General features: G+C 42.5%; 1 protein-coding gene across 6 annotated transcripts in view; it reads left to right on the top strand.

The window, feature by feature from the left end:
* AMPH (amphiphysin) overlaps window positions 1-21,219 on the top strand; it is a 196,504-nt gene extending 175,285 nt beyond the window's left edge. For all 6 annotated transcript variants that reach the window (XM_060195839.1, XM_060195840.1, XM_060195841.1 and 3 more), the window contains 4 exons: window positions 6,809-7,021; window positions 8,788-9,030; window positions 9,987-10,088; window positions 19,985-21,219. In XM_060195839.1, the coding sequence (XP_060051822.1) occupies window positions 6,809-7,021; window positions 8,788-9,030; window positions 9,987-10,088; window positions 19,985-20,092 (666 nt within the window). In that variant the 3' untranslated portion in view covers window positions 20,093-21,219. The remainder of the gene's footprint in view (window positions 1-6,808; window positions 7,022-8,787; window positions 9,031-9,986; window positions 10,089-19,984) is intronic.
* Window positions 21,220-21,555: the final 336 nt, after the last annotated feature.

Here is a 21,555-nt window from a genome sequence, read left to right on the forward strand (position 1 = left end):
TGCCAAGCAAAGAGGAATTTCCCATAAACCAAGGCTCTAGAACATCTAAGCCTGGCATTAATAAGTATGTTGAGGTTTCAGTCCAAGCAGATGATGAATGTTGTCGAGCTCCCACAAGTATGGAGCCACACTTATTTATTTGTTTGTTTGTTTATTTATTGCCTGCAGGATTCTCACTGGGGCTCAGTGCCTGTACTGCAAATCCACTGCTCCTGTGGCCATTTTTTGCATTTTTTTCCCCTTTTGGATAGGACAGAGAGAAATCAAGAGAGAGGAAGACAGACAGGGGAGAGAAAGACACTTGCAGACTTACTTCACTGCTTGTGAAGCAACCGCCCTGCAGGTGGGAAGCTGGGGGCTTGAACCAGGATTCTTGCATGGGTCCTTGTGCGTCATACTATGTGTGCCACCACCTGGCCCCTAGAACCACATACCCAGGTCACCTTGGGTCAGTTTATCCACTGACATATACATTCAGAGGATTCAAGACAGATGTCTGTATGTGAACAGTCGATGACTCCCTCCACAGTTGCTCTTCAAAAAGGCCAGCTAGACGTGCCCTGTGGAGAATAAAATGGAACACGGGAAATGTTTCTGTGTCTGCTGGGAACATTAGGCCTAGAGAGATTTCACCTCATTTTACTTAACTAAACAAATGTCATATTTCAAAAATAGAACAAGGCCAGTAGAAAGAACAGAAAGGAAAGAAGGAAAGAAGGGAGGGAGGAAGGAAGGGAGGAAGGAAGGGAGGAAGGAAGGGAGGAAAAGGAAGAGGTACATAACAGATTTATTTAGAGGACAACAAAAACCACCAAAAGTCTAGAACTGAATCTTGTAGAAGTGTCTTTCTGAGGGTTTCAGACTCTAGCAGCTACTGACTTGGGGTGCAGTGGCACTCGTGTATTTTCTGCAACTCAATATTTGTTATGTGGTTCTGATACTTCCTGACCTTTAAGCTGGTCCTGATAGTTACTGACCCTGAAGCACAACAAAGAACAACTATACAGTCTGCATAGTTACTCTTTTTTTTTTTTAGTTACTCTTTTCTATTGAATTTCTCCATACTCCAGATGTTTACAGAACTTTCTTAATTAGTAAATTTTGAATTGCAAGCTGGGCTCTGCTAGTGAACCATCTCACTAGAGCCTTAAAGGCTACATTTATATTGCTAGTCTTTTTTTTGAATTTTATTATCTTTATTTATTGGATAGAGGCAGCCAGAAATCAAGAGGGAAGGGGAGATAGAGAGGGAGAGAGACAGAGAGACACCTGCAGCCCTGCTTCACCACTCGTGAAGCTTTCCCCCTGCAGGTGGGGACTGGGGCCTCAAACCTGGGTCCTTGTGCATAGTAACGTATGTGCTCGACCAGATGCACCACCACATGGCTCCCGATTGCTGATCTTTAATTTTGTGTTTTACTGGTCATTTATGATCTAGGTGCAACGTTCCTTCAATGAAGAAAACTTCAGCTAATGTGTGTTTTCTATTCTTTGACTGGCTGTCATGGCATCTAATCAAAACTGTCTTTACAATGGAGTAGCAATAGAAAAAGAACTGGAGATCAAGTTCTAGTTAGAACACTTAAGGCAAAGACAAAAATATACAAGCATAAAATATCAAAGACAATAACTTGTGTTGCCCAATTTACCTGGACAGTGTTTGCATTTTAAGTAGTCATTTATCGTTGTGGCTATGCCTCAGATAGGACATCTGCATTATCAAGCTGAGCCTAGAATATATTTTTCTGCAGACTAAAATGCATAAACTTAATGATGAAGAATGAATAATTCTCTCACTAGAAGCTTTTTTTTTTTTTTGCCTCCAGGGTTATTGCTAAGACTCGGTGCCGGCACTGTGAATCCACTGCTCCTGGAGGCTATTTTTTCCCCCATTTTTGTTGCCCTTGTTGCTCTTGTTATTATTATAGCTAGCGTTGTTATTAATGCTGTTGTTGTTAGATAGAACAGAGAGAAATGGAGAGAGGAGGGGAAGACAGAGGGGGAGAGAAAGATAGACACCTGCTGACCTGCTTCACCGCCTGTGAAGTGACTCCCCTGCAGGTGGGGAGCCGGGGGCTTGAACTGAGATCCTTACGGGGGCTTGAACTGAGATCCTTACGCTGGTCCTTGTGCTTTGTGCCATGTGCACTTAACCTGTTGCGCTACTGCCCGACTCCCTCCTAGAAGCCTTTTTAATCTTAACTTTTTCCCCCTAGAAACTGAAACATTATTTGTGTGTTTAGATTCCTGTTTTCCTTTGGATTTTATACATTGTCCTATTTATGAAATCAGTAGACATGTATTGGGAAACAGTTGGTTCAAATATGGAAATGTGGAACTGATTCAAGATGCAGGGGCCAGGTAGTGGCACACCTGGTTGAGTGCATGGTGCAATGCTCAAGGGCCCCGGTTCAAGTCCCCAATCCCCACCTGCAGAGAGAGAGCTTTGCAAGTGGTGAAGTAGTGCTGCAGCTCTCTCTCTCTCTCTATCTCTCTCTCTCGCCCCCTCCTTCCCTCCCTCCTTTCCTCCCTCCCTCCTTTCTATTTCTCCCTACCCTCTGGCTTTCTGGCTGTCTCTATCCAATAAATAAAGATAATTAAAAACTAAAGTTAAAAAGGTGTAAAGGAAGGCTTGGGACTCCCTCACAATAGGGCGGGAGGCAAATTATGAAGGAATGGTTAGCAAACAGTCCTTCCTTCCCTTATGTTCTGTAAAACAAAAGTCTTAATTTTGACTGTAGAAACAGGAATTCATTCAGAGTAGGGAGAAGTGCTGATTTGAGTTCTTCCCTTCTCTGTGTAGGTCATTCAAATTGATTGACTTTTCCTCTCTGTGACTTAAGTGTCAGTTTCCTGGGTACCCTACTTTTACTAGGATTCTGAATTTCAGTAATTCCGTGATTTTTCTGTTTGCCATCATTCTTGTCGTGCTTGTGCGCCTGTGTGCGTGTGTGCGTGTGTGCGTGTGCACGTGTGTGCATTCGTGTGCGTGTGTGTGTGTGTGCACGTGCGTGTGCATGTGCGTGTGTGCATGTGTGTGTACGTGCGTGCGTGTGCGTGCGCGTGCGTGTGCATACGTGTGTGTGCGCGTGTGTGTGCGTGTGTTTGTGCGTGTGCGCGTATGTGTGCGTGTGTGTGCGCTTGTGTGTGCGTGTGTGTTTGTGCATGTGCATGTGTGTGCGTGTGTGCGCGCGCGAGTGTGTGTTTGTGCATGTGCGTGTATGTGTGCACGTGTGTGTGCGCGTGTGTGTGCGCGCCTCCTCCATGTGAAACCATATGCCCACTGCATGCACAGTGTCTCCGTGTGTAGCTTCTAAGATGCAGGAAGCTTACGGCCTTGGGATCCTAGAGCAAGCCTGTGAGCTTCTCCAGCAGCAAATTGCAACCAGTCATTCATTGCCTGGAATGTAGGTGCTCTCCTGATTTATGTTCTTTTTAATTTAATTTAATTTATTCATTCATTTAAATTTTATGTTTATTTATTTTCCCTTTTGTTCCCCTTGTTGTTTTTTTATTGTTGTAGTTATTGTTGTTGTTATTGATGTCGTTGTTGGAAAGGACAGAGAGAAATGGAGAGAGGAGGGGAAGACAGGGGGAGAGAAAGACAGACACCTGCAGACCTGCTTCACCGCCTGTGAAACGACTCCCCTGCAGGTGGGGAGCCGGGGACTCGAACCGGGATCCTTACCCCGGTCCTTGTGCTTTACGCCGCTTTCACTTAACCCACTGCGCTACTACTGCCCCACTCCCCTAATTTATGTTCTGATTATTATTTTCTTGCCACAACAACGGTAACATTCACATAAAGTTTATACTTAATTAAAACTGAACATGAAATTATTTTAAATTCCTAAGTAAACTATGGAAATGTACTGTCATTCATCAAAATAAAAATCCGCTTGCGCCCCTGTGGTAATTATCAAGATTTATGATTACTTATAATAAAACATGTTACAGTTCATGTAAAAGGAAATTGCTCTTCTGTCCCCCTGCAATTTAGTGACAGGGTAAAAAATTAAGAAATTCTCTCTCATTGCTTGTGACTACAGTTTGTATCACTACACTTTGTGTGGGAAGCGAAATCTCCACAAGCAAAGGAGATAATTTTCCAAGGATATGAGTAATTTGCCCTGTAATAGTATAACTGTTAACATCTTTTTAATTCCTTGAGTAAACACTGTTGTAGAAAGATGAATTCTACCATAGGTTAATTTTTTGCACTTTTATTTTTTACTTCTTCTTCTTCTAGCGTTTGCCCTTCTTCCATAGCCAGTCAACAGCGTCAGGTTGAGCCTGATGTCAAGTTTCGAGACCTCCTTTGAATCTGGAGAGGTGGCAGTCGTTGACTATGTGGGTCATAGTCTGTCTGGAGCCGCAGGGGCAGTTCGGGTCGTCTCTGGCTCCCCAGCGATGGAACATAGCGGCGCACCGGCCATGGCCTGTTCGATAGCGATTGAGGAGGGCCCAATCATAACGTGCCAGGTCAAAGCCGGGTTGACGCTCGCAGGGGTCTGTGATGAGGTGTTTGTTCTTGACCTCAGCTGACTGCCAACTCTGTTTCCAAGAGTCTGGAACAGAGAAGTTCAGTGTAGGCGTAGGGGACCAGATTGGGTGACGAGACGTCAAGCGTTGGACAGGGTGGGCGAAGATCTCCGCGTATATTGGCAGGTCCGGTCGAGCGTAGACGTGGGAAATGAACTTAGATGATGCCGCATCCCGACGAATATCTGGCGGGGCGATGTTGCTAAGAACTAGCAGCCATGGAACCGGGGTGGAACGGATGGTTCCAGAAATGATCCTCATGGAGGAATATAATTTGGAATCGACCAAGTGGACATGGGGGCTACGGAACCATACCTGGGGCACAGTATTTTTTACTAAGAAACAATAATAATTGCTTACAGTTATGCTGGGGATTGAACCTGGGACCTTGGACCCTCAGGTATGAAAGTTGGTTTGTATAGCTGTTATGCTATCTCCCCAGCCCACCAGGCTATCTTTGTGGATGAAAACAAATGAACACAGAACAAAGGTATTTTTTTTAAACTTCTAAAAAAATATTTTATTTATTTATTCCCTTTTGTTGCCATTGTTGTTTTATTGTTGTAGTTATTAGTTATTATTGTTGTTGTCATTGTTGTTGGATAGGACAGAGAGAAATGGAGAGAGGAGGGGAAGACAGAGAGGGGGAGAGAAAGACAGACACCTGCAGACCTGCTTCACCGCCTGTGAAGCGACTCCCCTGCAGGTGGGGAGCCGGGGTTCGAACCGGGATCCTTATGCCGGTCCTTGTGCTTTGCGCCACCTGCGCTTAACCCGCTGCGCTACGGCCCGACCCCCAACAAAGGTATTTTTTAAATGGCCTTTCTTTGACTCAGGAGTGTATTTTCTCCACCTCCCATTTCTGGTGTCCACTCTGCACAGCCTCTCCATCACAATTTCCAGCGCACTGGTTCTGACAGTTAATATCTGCAGCATTAGGGCTTCTCTAACTTAATTGGACAAACTGGATAGAATTGATTAAATAAAGAAAGTGAATGGTTAACGTTAATAACATCAAATAGCAAGATCAATTTTGCGAAATACGTTTCCTGGGTTATTATATACGGTCAATCTAATATTCTTCTGCGTTCTCAGTCTCTGCTGGGAAGCCTTTCAGGTCAGGCCTGCCCAGCTGAGGACGGAGCCCTATTAAAGAGACTAACTCTGTGACCAATTGGTTTAAAACTGCTGTTTCTGATTGCATTTTCTTTATTTTGTTATTTAAAGTTTTAAATATTACTGGAAGCTTTCTCTTTTTTGACTGTGCTCCAATCTTAATAAAATTCTCATTTTTTTTTCATTTTCTTTCTCTCCAAAAGGGAACTAAAATTTGATTTATTTTTATTCTAATGTATATTTGATAAGAAAAGTGATTTCCTTTTCATTCTCAAAAGGTCTTTCTCACAAATCACCTTAATTTTATTTCATGCATGTGATTGGACTTCTCTATGAATATTTTAAAGTTTTTACAGAAATGAGTTGTTTTTTTTTTAAAAAAAAAATCTGACTTTTTATAATGAGGTGCTTTTATGAGACTTTTTTTTTTGTGACTCTGATATAGGTTTCTTTCATTCCATGACTGCAATGCCTTGTAAAACCTTGCTATTCTCTGCTTTCAAAAACGGAGCAAAAATAAAGACAGTTTATGGAAGGGATCACCTGCATCTTAAAAGTCTCATCTTAAAAAAAAAAAAATGGAGTAGGGCTGTAGCACAGCGGGTTAAGCGCACGTGGTGCAAAGCACAAGGACCGGCGTAAGGATCCCAGTTCAAGCCCCGGCTCCCCACCTGCAGGGGAGTCGCTTCACAGGTGGTGAAGCAGGTCTGCAGGTGTCTGTCTTTCTCTCCCCCTCTCTGTCTTCCCCTCCTCTCTCCATTTCTCTCTGTTCTATCCAACAAAGACAACAACAACTACTACAATTATAAAACAAGGGCAACAAAGGGAATAAATAAATAAATAAATTCTTTTTTTTTAAATTTCACCTTGGAAATGGCATGTCACTGCAACTTAAATTCTGTTTGTGCCACCCTATTGCAAGGAAAGGAGTATGACATCAGGACTTCCATAGGAAGAGTGGGAGGTATTGGCATGAAAAGGTGGCACCCTCTTCTCTGCCTGTGTGCTCAGTGTCAGTCAATTACACACACAAAAAAAAGTTTTGGCAACTGATGAGCCTTGACAGAGGGGGGAGAAGTGGAAAGGCTGAATCTGACCCCATGAAAAGTCCTGGGAATACAGACATGGCCGTTTGGTTTCTGACTTACAGGTCCTACCTGGATCAGATGCTGATGTGACTCCTGAAACCACAGTCTCTGCAGCTGAGGGGGCCCCAGAGCTTGAAGCAGAACCAGAGAAGACAGCTGCTCCTGCTGGGGAAGGAGCCAGTTTAGAGGAAGCCAAAACTGACACTGAAATGGCAGAAGCCGCGCTCGATGAAAGACCTCAACCTGAAGAAACAGAAGCAGGAGGCCTTGCTCAGGTGAGTGTCCCAGCGAGATGACGCAAGTTGAAACCCTGTCTGTTGAATAAGGAATGATACCACCCCTTTTTGTATGCTTACTGAATTTGTAGCCCTTCATGATATTCCATTTCCAGACATTCCAGATGATTCCAGCATTGTCTTAGTACCAGCATTGTAAGATTCTCCCAAGACTTCCAGTGTTCACTGCAGTGGACATGGGTAGGCACCGGGGAAAGAGAAATATGAAATAAAGGGTTGAAGAAAAGGAGGGAAGAACAAGCAACGAAAGCACGAGAACAGAGAGAGAGAAAGAGAAAATAGGGGGCCAGGGGCAGCTTCTGGGGGAAGCTTCGTGAGTGATAGAGCTGTACTGCAGATATCTCTCCTCCTCTCTCTTTCCTTCCCCTCCTTCCTTCATCAAAAGAATGAAAAAGAAAGAAAGAAAGAGAGAAAAGAGAGATCGAGAGAAAAGGAAATAATTGGAGTAAAAGCAGGAGTAAGAGTGGTCTGGGTGGTGGCCCGCCCAGGTGAGCATACATGTTATACATACATGTTATATATGCACAAGGATCTGGGCTTGAGTCCCTGCTCCCCGTCTACAAGGGGGGTGCTTCACGAGCAGTGAGGCAGATCTGCAGGTGCCTGTGTTTCTCTCTCCATCTCTATCTCCTCCTCCTCCCTTCTCAATTTCTCTTTGTCCCATCTAATAAAAAAGAAAAAGAAATAAAAATGTCTACCAGGTGTGGTGGATCCCTAATATCAGCACTGAGCCCCAGCGATAACTCCAGTGGCAACAAAAATTTTAAAAAATTGATGAATTTAATTTAAAAATAAATGGAGAAAGAGGGGTCGAGGCGGTGGTACACCTGATGAAGTGCACATAGTTCAAAGTGCCGGGATCCCCATTCAAGACCTCAACTCCCCACCTGCAAGGGGGTCACTTCACAAGAGGTAAAGCAGATCTGCAGGTGTCTATCTTTCTCTCTCCCCTCTCTGTCTTCCCCTCCTCTCTCCATTTCTCTCTGTCCTATCTAACAATGACAACATCAGTAACTACAACAATAGCTACAACAACAATGAAAAAAACAAGAAGGGCAACAAAAGGGAAAGTAAATACAGAAAAAAAGAAAAATAAAAAAGAAATCCAACCCTTAAAAAAAAAAAAAAAAACAAAACCAGAGCTGAGCAGTGCTCTGGTCTCTCTCTCTCTCTCTGTATCTTTCATTAAAAATAAATAAAATATTAACAAAAAGGAAATGGGATACTGCAAATATATATATGTATATATATATATATATTAATAATAATAAATTTCCTTTCAGGCTGATATCCCTGACCTGAACTTGGTTCACCCTCTCTTTTTTTCTGTCTTCTATCCCTCTTCCCAATTCTCCCTCTTATCAAACCACATAGTTGATCAAGGATCTAGAAATTGATCCTACTTGGGTTTTTGTCTTAGTAAAACTCCTGCAAGTCAGAAGTCCTCAGAGCATTTCAGAAATAGCCTAATGATTATGCAAAAGGACTTCCATGACTGAGACTCCAAGGCCCCAAATACACTCTGTATGTAGCACCACTGGAAGTCAGAGTTAAGCAGTCCACGGGTAAAAATAACAACAATAACAACAACAATAATAATAGCCCCTAAGGCCAGAAAGTCTGATCTAGGTTTGGGGAACCACAGATGTGTGGGTAGGGGAGCAGTGGAGGCAGCACTTTGGAGCAGCAGAACTCTGGACCCCGGGTCACCTCAGCCATGCATTTTTCTTCCCCCCCCCCCCCAGGAGAAGGTTATACCTTCTGTCATCATAGAACCTGCCTCCAACAATGAAGGGGAAGGAGAACATGAAACAGCTTTAGGTGCCGAGTCCAGGGAGCCCACCGATGACGCAGGGCTCCCAGGTCCCACCGGCGAGAGCCCAGAGCAGGCTGAGGACCAGAAGGCCAGTGAGGACTCCCAGCTGGCTCCCTGTGCTCCGCCTGCAGGAGAGGCCCCTCAGGACATGCCTCCAGGCTTTCTCTACAAGGTCTTTGCGTGTTTATACTGTTACTTCTTTGCTTGGAGACCTTTTGCTCAGGCTTTAGTTTTCCAGTGTTTCCGACTGGCCTTTTGCAATATACTGTCTTCATCTTCATCCAAGTCAGCCCTCTACAAAATGACAGCATTGCAGTGCTTCTGACAATGATGGGTTTACATATTTTGACATCCAATAACTACATTGTGTGAATAAGTAGTAATTGCCTTATAACCTTCAAATGATGGTTCTTACAGTTGCTTGTCAGAATATGGCCTTAGAGGATTCTTTCATGAGGCCCTTTTTTTAGTTTTGCAGAAGTAGAGAGCATAATGGTTATGCAAACAGACTCTCCTGCCTGAGGCTCCAAAGCCCCAGGTTCAATCCTTCCCCCTCCCCCCACTACCACCATAAGCCAGAATTGAGCAGTGCTCTAGTAAAAAAAAAAAAGAAGAAGAAACCAAACAATAAGATATCAGTGCTATTAAAATGCAACTGTAATAAAAAGTATTTAAATACATTTAATTAATGCAATACACTTTAATCATGGCAGAAGGCACTGTATGTATGCACTAAATATATATCCAAGTGGTCTCAGTATCTGACGAGACAAATAGAATAGACTGTCTCAAGTAAACAAAGATTATTTTGAAACATTTCTGTCCTCATAGACCTTCTCTGTCCCTGGAGTGTGATAAATATTTTCATCTTTTTTCTCTAGTTAGAAAAATGCTTCTAAGGTGTGTGATTTTCTAAGAAATATTTTTACATCTACTTAATGAGTGAGGGAAAGAATGAGAAAGAGAAAAAGATCTGAATAATGCCCAACTCTCACGTGTGGTGGTGTGGGAGGGAAACCTTGAAACCCCTGAGCCTCTACATTCCCCAGGAATTATCACACTAGGGAAATTTGATTTTGCATCAACGTTTCTTTTTACAACTAATGCGGCTTTTTTAATTGTCTGCAGGTAGAAACACTGCATGATTTTGAGGCTGCAAATTCTGATGAACTTAACTTACAGAGAGGGGATGTGGTCTTGGTCGTCCCCTCGGATTCAGAAGCTGACCAGGTAAAGAACGAGCTTGATAGTGAGGGTGTGTGGGGAAGCAGTAGTGGCTTATCTGGCTAAGCACACATGGTCCTGGGTGCAAGAAGGGCCCGGCTTGGAGCCCCCACTCCCCGCCTTTGAATGGTGAAGCGGGTCTGCAGGTGTGTATATTTCTCTCTCCCTCTCTCCCTGTGCCCCCTTCCCTCTCAATTTTTTTTCTGTCCTACTGAATAAAATAGAAAAAGAACAAATGGCAGCTGGGAGTGGATCTAAGCCCCAGCATAGCCTTGGTGGCAATAGAACAAAGAAAGAAAGAAAGAAATAGACTGAGCTGACAGTCTATTTCAGTCTATTGCTGACAGCTATGTTGGTTTCTCCTGAGGTCAAATAGACACAAAGACTTTCTGAAGTTTCTTTTCTCTTTTTTAAAGAGGAGATTTTTTTCATTTATTTTATTTATTTGGGATAGAGAATCTAAGAAGGAGTGGTAGCAGCACTTTCTCACTGCTTATGAAGCTCCCCCACTGCAGGAAGCAGTCCGGGAGCTTGAACCCAGGACCCTTGCGCATGGGGACGTGTACACTCAACCTGGTGTTCCACCACCTGACCCCCGTGAAAACATTTATATTTTCTGAGATGTTTCAGGGCAGCTCTGGCAAAGCATAATTCTAACTGCAGCATTTGCTAGCCACAGGATAGTAGGACTTCCTGAACTTGATTATTTTACTTCTTGTTTATACAGACATCAATAGCTGGACACTTTTAAGGCATACTCACTTTCTAGTGAGTCTTTGAAATACTAATCTCAGAAACATGCAGACACTGTCCCCTTCAAAAGCAGTTGCCCCTGGGAATATAAATACTGATCAGGAAAGAAACACGAGGAAACTTTCTGGGGGTGGGGGTGGGGGTGGATATGTTTTCTATCTTGATGTTAAGTATGGGTTACACATGTGTGTGCATTTGTCAAAGCTCACTGAAGTTGTATACTGACTTAGCAATCTCTGTATTGCATTCATTTTTAAGAGGGTCTCATGAGTGTGTGTGGTTTTTTCCAGGCTTCACTGTTCTGGGCTGACTATTGCAAATACGGACAGGCAGAGAGAGAGAAGGGAAAAGAAACCATTGACTCTGAAGCTTCCTTCCATATGTTGAGGGCCAACTTGTGGAAAAACTTTTTTAAAAAAAGAATCTCCTCATTATAGTGGTCTAATGTTAAGGTGCTAAAAGCAACATCTTTAATTGTTCCTAAGATTTATGAACTGCTAAAGTAGGGTGAAAAATATGTAAATATATGTTAGTATGGGGTGTTTGGGGGGAGGGCAAGGGAAAGGGTATCACTGTCATAATATTTTCAGGATTTCTAAGTCCTTTCGGAGTGTAGATTTTTAAATATTTCTTTGTTATCATCAGTTCCTGTGCTTTCAACATGGGTTAACAAGTGATAAAGTCATATTCAAAGTATATAGACAGAAGGAAATAAAAATTCACAAATGAATGTAATGAAAGAATGAATATAATAGAGAAAATGTACAAAGTCAGAGAAAATTCATAAAGACAAGACAATTCTTGAAAAGGTTAAGAAAAATCATCTCTACCTTCGTCTTTATTGTATCAACTCTTTCAATATATCCCACCTCCTATCCTTGCTCTTTATATTAGAAATCAACTATTATTGTTTAACGTTGTTTCTCAGTAAAATAGAACTCCTAGCTACTGCTTTTAAGAATTCCTCTTTACCTTTGGCTTGCATCAGCTCATCTGCAGTGCGTTTTCGTTATGAATTTCTGTGTAGATTCTGTGCCTTGGGTTCCCTGAGTTCTCTATAGACTTCTAAATGCGTGCCTTCATTATACTAAAATGTTCTCGAGTGGCCCAAATTCATTTGTATCTTTCTCATTTTCTCCTCTTATAAGTATAATGGACTTCTTGATGTTAAAGACTTTTTTTAAGTGCTTTAACAATGTTTTACAAAACCAGACGATTTCAGGAATATAGTCTCTCATGCACACAAGGTGTTTGGAAGTCCCTACACACAAGTCCCTCAGCCAAGTTCTGTGCCTCTCTCCCCTCCCACATAGCCATGGGATAGTTTGGTTTACTTCCTCTCCCCACCCCACATTCACTTACTTTAGTTATCTGTATTCCACTTTTGAGCGAAACCATTCAGAATTTTCCTTCATAATTTTTTCACATAACATAATTGCCTCCATTTCCATCCACTGTGTTCCAAATGATACAGTTTCGTCAGGATGGCCGAGTGGTCTAAGGCGCCAAATGATACAATTTCATCCTTTCAAGGGCCGGGTGGTGGTGCACCTGGTTGAGGGCACAGGTTACAATGCCCAAGGGTCCAGGTTCGTGCCCCCAGTCCCCACCTGCAGGGGGAAAGCTTCATAAATGGTGAAGCAGTGTTGCAGGTGTCTGTCTCTCTTCCTCTCTGTAACCCCTTCTGTCTCCATTGCTGGCTGTCTCTTTCCAATAAGTGAATGAATGTAATAATAATTAAAAAGTTACAATTTCACCCCTTTTCACTGAGCAGTGGCGTCCCACTTAACATATACCCTACAACTTCTTTCTCCATTCTATTGTTCTTGGGCATAGAGATTATTTCCATACTTTGGCAATCATTAATAAGACAACAGTGAATACAGATGGTCATAAATCCTTTTCCTTTAGTGTCTCCATGCCCTCTGGATATATGCCTAGGAGTGATACTGTCATATGTCTTGTACTTTTTATTAGTAATAGTAGACACAGAGGATGATAATACTATAAGAGTCTGGTCTCTGTCTTCTAACTTGTAAAGTTTTTTTTTTTCCTGCAGGCATTTTAAATTTCTGCATAATTACGTTGGAGTTATGAATTCTTGTTTTATATTTATTAGAATGGGTCTGTTGCAGTTTCATTTTTGTTCTTTGAATAAATTCTTAGTCCTGAGACATTGGACCTATATCTAAGATATAGAACATCTAGAATTTCAGTAGAAATCCTGAGGGTTGGGGCCAGGTGGTGGCTCACCTGGTTAAGTGCTCACATGACAATATGCAAGGACCCAGATTCAAGCCCCTGGTCCCCACCTGCAGGGGAAAGCTTCACGAGTGGTGAAGCAGAGCTGCAGGTGTCTGTCTGTCTCTCTCCCTCTCTACCTCCCTCTCCCTTCTCAGTTTCTCTCTGTCTCTATCCAATAATAAGTAATTAAGTAAATAAATAAATAAGAAAAGGAAATCCTGAGTATTTTTCTAAGTTCCATAATTTGTTGGCATCCATACTCTTAAATTCTGCCTCCTGCCTACTGGCAGTACTTAAATCTCTCCTTAGTATTTTCCATGTTTCCAATGTTGCAATTTTTCCAGCTGCTTCAAATAACCCTAGGAGCCCTGCCTCACTAGGGAAAGATAGAAACAGGCTGGGAGTATGGATCAACCTGCCAACACCCATGTCCAGTGGGGAAGCAATTCCAGAAGCCAGACCTTCCACCTTCTCTACCCCATAAGGATTGTGGGTCCAGGCTCCAGAGGGAGAAAGAACAGGGAATCTTCAAATAGAGGGGAGTTTTACCCCTCTTTATCCTATGGTCTTGGTGATCATTATTAAATCAATAATTTAAAAAAATAATAATAACCCGTAGGCATTTACAACTCAGACAACCCAGATTTCAGGAAAGTTTACCTGCAAACATAAAAGTGCAGACTGAGGATAATTCTCAAGGGGAAAGCAATCTAGTATAGGTCTCAACGAGTGCAGTCCCTACTTCCCCCCCCCTTTTCTGTCCTTTTTTTTTATTGTTGTAGTTTTGTTGTTGATGATGTCATCATTGTTGGATAGGACAGAGAGAAATGGAGAGAGGAGGGGAAGATAGAGAGGGGGAGAGAAAGACAGACACCTGCAGACCTGCTTCACTGCTTGTGAAGCGACTCCCCTGCAGGTGGGGAGCCAGGGGCTGGAACCAGGATCTGTGAACCGTGAACCGGTTCTTGAGCTTCGCATCACTTGCGCTTAACCCACTGCGCTACCGCCTGACCCCCTAGTTCTTTACTTTCAAGAGTTAAAAAATCTCCGACTAATTCCTGCTTTTAGTCAGTCCCACAGTCCTCAAGTAATCGGTACATGGGTACAATGGCATTGTTTACATCAACCCCATTATAAAAATCATATTTATATGATTTTAAGTAGTCAGCTTTTAGTTGCATGTGTAGAGTTTATATGTGAAAATACAGTAGTCTGGTCTTTAGAATTATTCTGCGGAGTGTTTGTCTGATGTAAGCTCTTTGCCATTACCACATCATCTTTAGTCTAGCACATAGTTTAAGCAGTTAATATTTACATTCCCATTTGTTTCTCATTCGAAAATGGATATTCCTTGATTTTTAACTTGTAAAATTTCAAAATAACTCAATAAGGGTTTGTTCTAGTCCTTTATCTTTTTCTTTATTGAAGGAATTTTTAAGCATTTAAATCTGTTAGAGTTTTCACTTACTGCAAATAAACTCAAATTCAGTCGCTCAGGGGAAAAAAATGGTTTTCTTTCTCTTTTTATATATTTGTATATATTTACTTAAGGATTAGAAAATATTAGTGACCATCTGTTAAGGTTAACTTTGCCATTTACAAAAAGGGCATCATAATTTTAAACAAGACATTTTTCCTTATCAGTGTGTGGGGGTGGGGTGGGGTGGGGGTACCATCAATTTTTTATAGTCATTATTTTTAGTGTCTTTTTTTAATCTTCAAAAATTGTCCTGTCTAAATGCTTATATTTCTCCTATATATAGCAGCATCGATTTATAGCCTGAGATTATATCAAAATGGAATGCATTCAGCTTTTTATTTAATTTCTCAGACCTCATTTTGAACTATATTGAGGACTGGTTCAGATTAAATCTGGTCATCTCTCATCTTAAATTGGTTCGCATAACAAAGATGGCCCTTTCCCTCTAGTTTTGCTTGCTGTCATCTGTGGGTTTTATGTTGTCCCATTCAGCTGTGCTCTTGCAGCCTAGAATATGCGTATCTTCATTTGACCAAGGGCAGACAACAGTCTCCACTTCTCGGGTTAACGTATCACCTTTCATGCGACATGACTCTACACAGATGAGTGCTTTATCCTTCCTGTAACTGCATGTCTGCATTATGCCGATGATGCTTCTGCATGATAGAGACGTCTGTGAGGGTTGATTTACATAGACTAGATCATCACTGCTGACAAGAATGAGATAGCACATCCTGCTTTGTGGTTTACATAAACTTGAAAAATTAGATGTTGCTATAAAAAACATAACCATAACAATAACATAACACATATCTGTTAATTTTGTATAAGTCCCATACATAGGTGAATTGTGGTTTTGTTTTGTTTTGGTGAGCCACGCCAGGATCTCATACACTTAGTAGAGAGCAGGGAGAAAGGGAGAGAAAGTGACACCAGGACCCTGCAGTTTGCGCTGCCCTTGTGGTGTCAAGTCTTTTTGTTGTTCTGGATTTTTTGTTTTAATCGGGAGGGTAATGGTTTGCAGTAAGTGCGGTTGTTAGTCCATGTGTAAACTTTCTCCGTTTTCTAGAAAACACTCTCGCCCCCATCCCAGGTCCTCCTCCACCATCCTGCACGAGGACCTGAAAGCCACCAACAGACCCCTCCCCAGAGTCCTTTACTTTGGCTCAGTGCACCAGACCCAGTGTAAGCTCTGCTTTGTGTGTTCCCTTACCTTCTTATTTAACATGATTCCTTCAAGCTCCATCCAAGATGAGGTGAAGAAGGTGAATTCACTTTTAATAGCTGAATAGTAGATAGACCTCTCACAACTTTCTCAGTCACTCTTCTGTTGTTGAATTACCTAGGTTGCTACCAGGTTTTGGCTATTACAAATTGTGCTGGTATGAACACAGGTATGCACAGATCTTTTTGGATGAGTGTGTTCGGTTCCTTGGGCGATAACCCCAGAACAGGAATTACTGGGTCATAGGGTAGGTCCATTTCTAGCCTTCTGAGAGTTCTACAGACTGCTCTCCACTGGAGCTGGGCCAATTTACATTCCCACCAGCAGTGCAGGAGGGTCCCCTTACTCCAGGGCACCCTCTCCAGCATTTGTTGTCACTATCCTTTTTGATGTATGACATTTTCACAGGAAGAAAGTGGTATCTCATTGTTGTGTTTACTGGCATTTCTCTGACAAAGACTGGGCACATTTTTCATTTCAATGACCGTTGGCCTTTTGGATCTCTTCTTGAATTAATATTTTGTTCATCTCCTCTGACCATTTTTAGAGGGGTCATTTGTTTATTTATTATTTGCTACTGAATTTGGTGAGCTCTTATGTATATTTTAGTTATTAGCTTCTTCTCTGATTTATGGCATGTGAAGATACTCTCCCATTCTGTAAGGAGTCTATTTGTCTAGTGGTTTCTTATGTTGTGCAGAAGCTTTGCATTTTCAGTGACTTATGTCACTGAAGATGCCTATAAAATTTAAATATAAAAGAGTGCTGCTAATGCTTTCTCCTAAGTTATTTCATAGTTTCTGACCTAACATCCCAGTCCTTGATCCATTTGGAGTTTATATTTGTGTAGTATGAAATGTAGTGGTTCAGTTTCATTCTTGTTCATCTTTCAACCTAATTTTTTCAACACCATTTGCTGAAAAGACTTTCCTTTCTCCATTTACTAATTTAGGTTCCCTTGTTAAAAATGAGATGTCAGTAGTTGTGGATGGGGGCATGGTGTAAAGTTTTAAACAAGGCATATGCTCTTCCTGGTGAACTATCTCTCTAACCCATTATAGTTTTCTTGGGTTACATAGTTGCTTTTTTTTTTTACATAGTTTGAGCTGAGGTGTGTTCAGGTAGAACTTCCATGAACTTAGCAGTCTGTGTGTGTGTGTCCAGAGCACTGCTCAGCTCTGGCTTATGGTGGTTTGGGATTAAACCTGGGACTTCTGAGCCACAGGCATGAAAGTACCTTCCTTCCTTCCTTCCTTCCTTCCTTCCTTCCTTCCTTCCTTCCTTCCTTCCTTCCTTCCTTCCTTCTGTCCTTCCTTCCTTTCTTCTTCTCCTTCTCCTCCTTCTTCTTCTCCTCCTTCTCCTTCTTCTTTTTTGCCTCCTGGGCTCAGTGCCTACACCACGAATCCACTGGTCTCATGGCCATTTTTTCCATTTGTTATAAATTAAATCAAAAGCCTAGGTTATAGCACATGAAGGACTTGGCTGTAGTGGCTGGGAGTGGGTTTAAACAATCAAAGCTTTATTAGGGTGGTACAGTAGTACAAGATGTATATTTTAGGTACAGCAAGATAAGCAATCATCGGCAGAGGTATAGGTCACTCATTATGTCTGTAGCGTCTTAAGAGTTTACCGGCTAGCTGAGTCACTTGTTCAGTTCCCAGGACAGGCAGCCATGGAGGACACTTCCAGCACACAAGCAATGTCCAGCAACAGTGACCCTTCTCTCACCCGGCACACACGTAAGTTCTGTCCTGAGATCAGCCCAACATCAGCACGCATCTACATTAGTTCATTCCGCAGCGAGATGCTAGTCATGTCACAACAGTGGTTGTTGTTGCTGCCATTGTTGTTGGATAGGACAGAGAGAAATAGAGAGAGGAGGGGAAGATGCCGAGGGGGAAGAGGAAGATAGACACCTGCAGACCTGCTTCACCCCCCATCCACACACACACACGCTGGTGGGGAGCCTGGGACTCCAACCAGGATCCTTGTGTTTGTCCTCATGCTTCACACTATGTGTGTTCAACCCAGTGCACTCTTCTTGTTCTTCCTCTTCTCCTTCTCCTTCTCCTCCTTCTCCTTCCCCTCCTCTTCTTCCTCCTCCTCCTCCTTCTTTTTTTACACAATCATTGTTATCTGTCCCCACCCTCAGTCCTGCATTCTCACCCAGGGATGCTCAGGTCATCTTTGCACGGTGGTTGACCCACAGGTCCTGCCTCACACGCTGTTCCTCTCTTTGCTTTGGCTATAATTATAATGGTTTCTTCATAATAATTTATTGTCATAATCTGGTTAATGTTCATTAATTATTCTTCATACAAAACTATGATGTTAATATTAACTTCCATGAACTATGCTTTGTATGGAAATGAACCAATTTAAAATATTTGCTCCTTTTTTAAACAATGTAAATTGTCTGGGATAAGCCTTCTCATGAATCTCAGCTCACTGGTTTACATATAATGTGACATCTGCTTCAGGACCACAGCCCCCTGTGTACAAATTATTATTTTTTATTTTTTTATAAAAAGGAAACATTGACAAAACCATAGGATAAGGGGGGTACAACTCCACACAGTTCCCACCATTTGAACTCCGCATCTCATCCCCTCCCCTGATAGCTTTCCTAGTCTTTACCTCTCTGGGAGCATGGACCCAAGGTCATTGTGGGATGCAGAAGGTGGAAGGTCTGGCTTCTGTATTTGCTTCCCCGCTGAACATGGGTATTGACAGGTCAATCCATACTCCCAGCCTGTCTCTCTCTTTCCCTGGTGGGGCAGGGCTCTGGGGAAGTAGGGCTCCAGGACACATTGGTGGGGTTGTCTGTTGTAATTTAACTTAAAAAGGGGTTTGGTTGGGGACTGCTGCACATAAAAAGATTCACAGCAGGGAGCTGGGAACTGGTTTAAACAATACAAGGTTTATTTTTAAAAAATATTTATTTATATTTATTTTTCCCTTTTTGTTACTCTTGTTGTTTTCTATTGCTGTAGTTATTGTTGTTGATGTTGTCATTGTTAGATAGGACAGAGAGAAATAGAGAAAGGAGGGGAGGACAGAGGGGGAGAGAAAGACAGACACCTGCAGACCTGCTTTACCACCTGTGAAGCGACTCCCCTGCAGATGGGGAGCCGGAGGCTTGAACCAGGATCCTCATGCCGGTCCTTGCGCTTTGTGCCACATACGCTTAACCCGCTGCGCTACTGCTGACTCCCACAATACAAGGTTTATTAGGGTAAAACAGGTAAAAGACAAAATAAGCAACTGTCGGGAGTTGGGTGGCAGTAGCGCAGTGGGTTAAGTGCACGAAGCGAGAAGCTCAAGGACCGGTGAAACGATCCCGGTTCAAGCCCCTGGCTGCTCTGCACCTTCAGGGGAGTCACTTCACAAGTGGTGAAGCAGGTTTGCAGGTGTCCGTCTTTCTCTTCCCCTTCTGTCTTCCTCTCCACTCTCCATTTCTCTCTGTCCTATCTAACAAAGTCAACATCAATAACAAAATAAGCAACTATCATCAAGGGTTAAGCATACCATAGGTCCATAAAATCTGAGTATAGTTATCAAAAGTTTAGTCCCATAAGATAAACAATGATCAGCTCTGGTAAAGGTTGCTCATGGCTGTAGAGGGGTCTAAAAGTTACCAGCTAGCAGAGTCACGCGTGTTCAGTTTCCAGGAGAAATAGCCATGGCGGTTACCTGGCGCACCTCTGTGGAGATGCGTCTGACCAGGAGCAGAAGCAGCAGCCAAAGAGAGCAACCTGCTCCAAGCTCCATGCTTTATACCTTCCCTTCTCTGTGTGTCCTGCCTCAGGGTGACGTCATGCCTATGCTAATAATCCCAAACTCCTGCCTGTTGGGGTCACCACAGTTGTCTGTCCAGGGAAGTCTGGTTGTCATCATGGTAGTATCCTGGAACCTGGTGGCTGCAAAGAGAGTTAGCATATAAAGCCAAACAAGTTGTTGACTAATCACGAACCTAAAGGCTGGAGTAGTGCAGATGAAGAGTTGGGGGGGGTCGTCTCCATTTTGTAGATAGCGGGTAGGCCTATTTTAGTTATATTCCAAAGGGACTGTGACTATATTGGTTTTATTAATTTATTATTAATTAATCAATTTTATTAATTTATTATTAATTGTTATCACTGTGAATTTTTTTCCCTTCTGTTTTTTTTTAATTCTCAGACCCCTGTTTTTGTCTTTCAGGATGCAGGCTGGCTGGTAGGAGTGAAGGAGTCAGACTGGCTTCAGTACAGAGACCTCACTACCTACAAAGGTCTCTTTCCAGAGAACTTCACCCGCCGCTTAGATTAGACCCAAAAGTATTACAGAAAGAGATTTCTAAGCCTGAAGAGTTCACTTTAACTATTACCCTCTGAATGATTTACAGACTGGTGGCAGACAAAGCTGACAAAGACATGGGAATGGAGCATGTATTAAAAAAGGGGAAAAAAGTAAATAGAGGAAAAAGGTCCTCAGTGGTTCTCACATTTTTGATAACAGGTTTGTTTGTGCTTTGTCAGAGCTGTGAAGATTCTTGTACTTGACCCCCACGTCTAAAGTAGCTTTCTCCAAACCAGAACCTTAATTCCTCTGCACCAAGTGTATGGTATTGAGTGGCCGTCCTGCAGAAGATACGATAAATTGTTCAGTAGTATGAGACAAATCTCTCCCCTACACAGGTGTGAGCACGTGCTCTCACTTCCTTCTCAAGTTTACTGTGTTCAAAACGAAACTGCTGCAAAAAATTTCCATGTTGTTTTTCAACACCTCTCTCTTCTCTCACTCTCTCATATATCTATCTATATAGTGACACAAGGTCATAGACACTAGTTCCCATCACTCCTGCATCTATGTGTATGCACCAAACCACATACACATAGTCGCTTTCTTTGCTTCCCACTGTAGCTCTTTGCCTCTCAAGTGTCACTGGTACATGCATCGCTCCTATGCTGTCTGGCATTACAGTCGCACTTTTGCCTCAGAGCAAAACCAAGCATCCCATTGCCAAAACAGTCGACAGTATCTGTGTGCTTTTTTTTTTTTTCTTTCCCCAGGATGCAATGACTAATAGCATGTGAAAGCTCTTCCCCCTTTGAAGAAAGCAGAGTCTGGTTACCCAGGTATCTGGCCACTGTGGCTAGAGGCTGGCTGGTTGGGATGAGCAGCCAAGTCTTTTTACCTTCTGCCTTTCTGAGATTGGCTAGATGATGGGGCATATAAATTCAACCTCCCCTAAAGGACGCTATTTCAAAAAAAGCTCCTACATACAGAAACATATTTCCACCTATTTATACTTATGCACCTTATCTTCACAGATTCTCTTCCAGTACAATAGACAATGTATGCTGTATTCGCAAACCATCTGTAACAGTTATGTTTTCAGTGCTGTGTCATTCCAAATAAACCTTTGGTAATCACCAGCGATTACCTCAACTCTTTTTTTATGAGTCCTTTTGTTTTGGAATGCTTGTTTCAGTCAGATGCTCTCTTGAGATCGTTGAGTTATTTGTGCAGAAAGATGCTTGTTCCTCTGGGTTGTGCCCTACACTCTTACCTCCCTACCTACCCGCCCCCAGCCGCTTCATTCTGCTCATTGCTGGTCACTCGGTGGTCCCTGCTGCCCTGCCTGGCAATCACTACAGCACAAATAACAGCTGTGGATGGAGGCCCCTCACAGGTGCAGGCTGTGGCTGTCCAGTCTGTGGCACAGAAAATCTTGACGACCTTCATAATCAGCAATTCCCTCTCACACCTGCCTCATTTTTTTTTTTTTG

The sequence above is a fragment of the Erinaceus europaeus genome, chromosome 8, assembly GCF_950295315.1.
Source record: "Erinaceus europaeus chromosome 8, mEriEur2.1, whole genome shotgun sequence".
In the NCBI taxonomy this organism is placed as follows: domain Eukaryota; kingdom Metazoa; phylum Chordata; class Mammalia; order Eulipotyphla; family Erinaceidae; genus Erinaceus; species Erinaceus europaeus.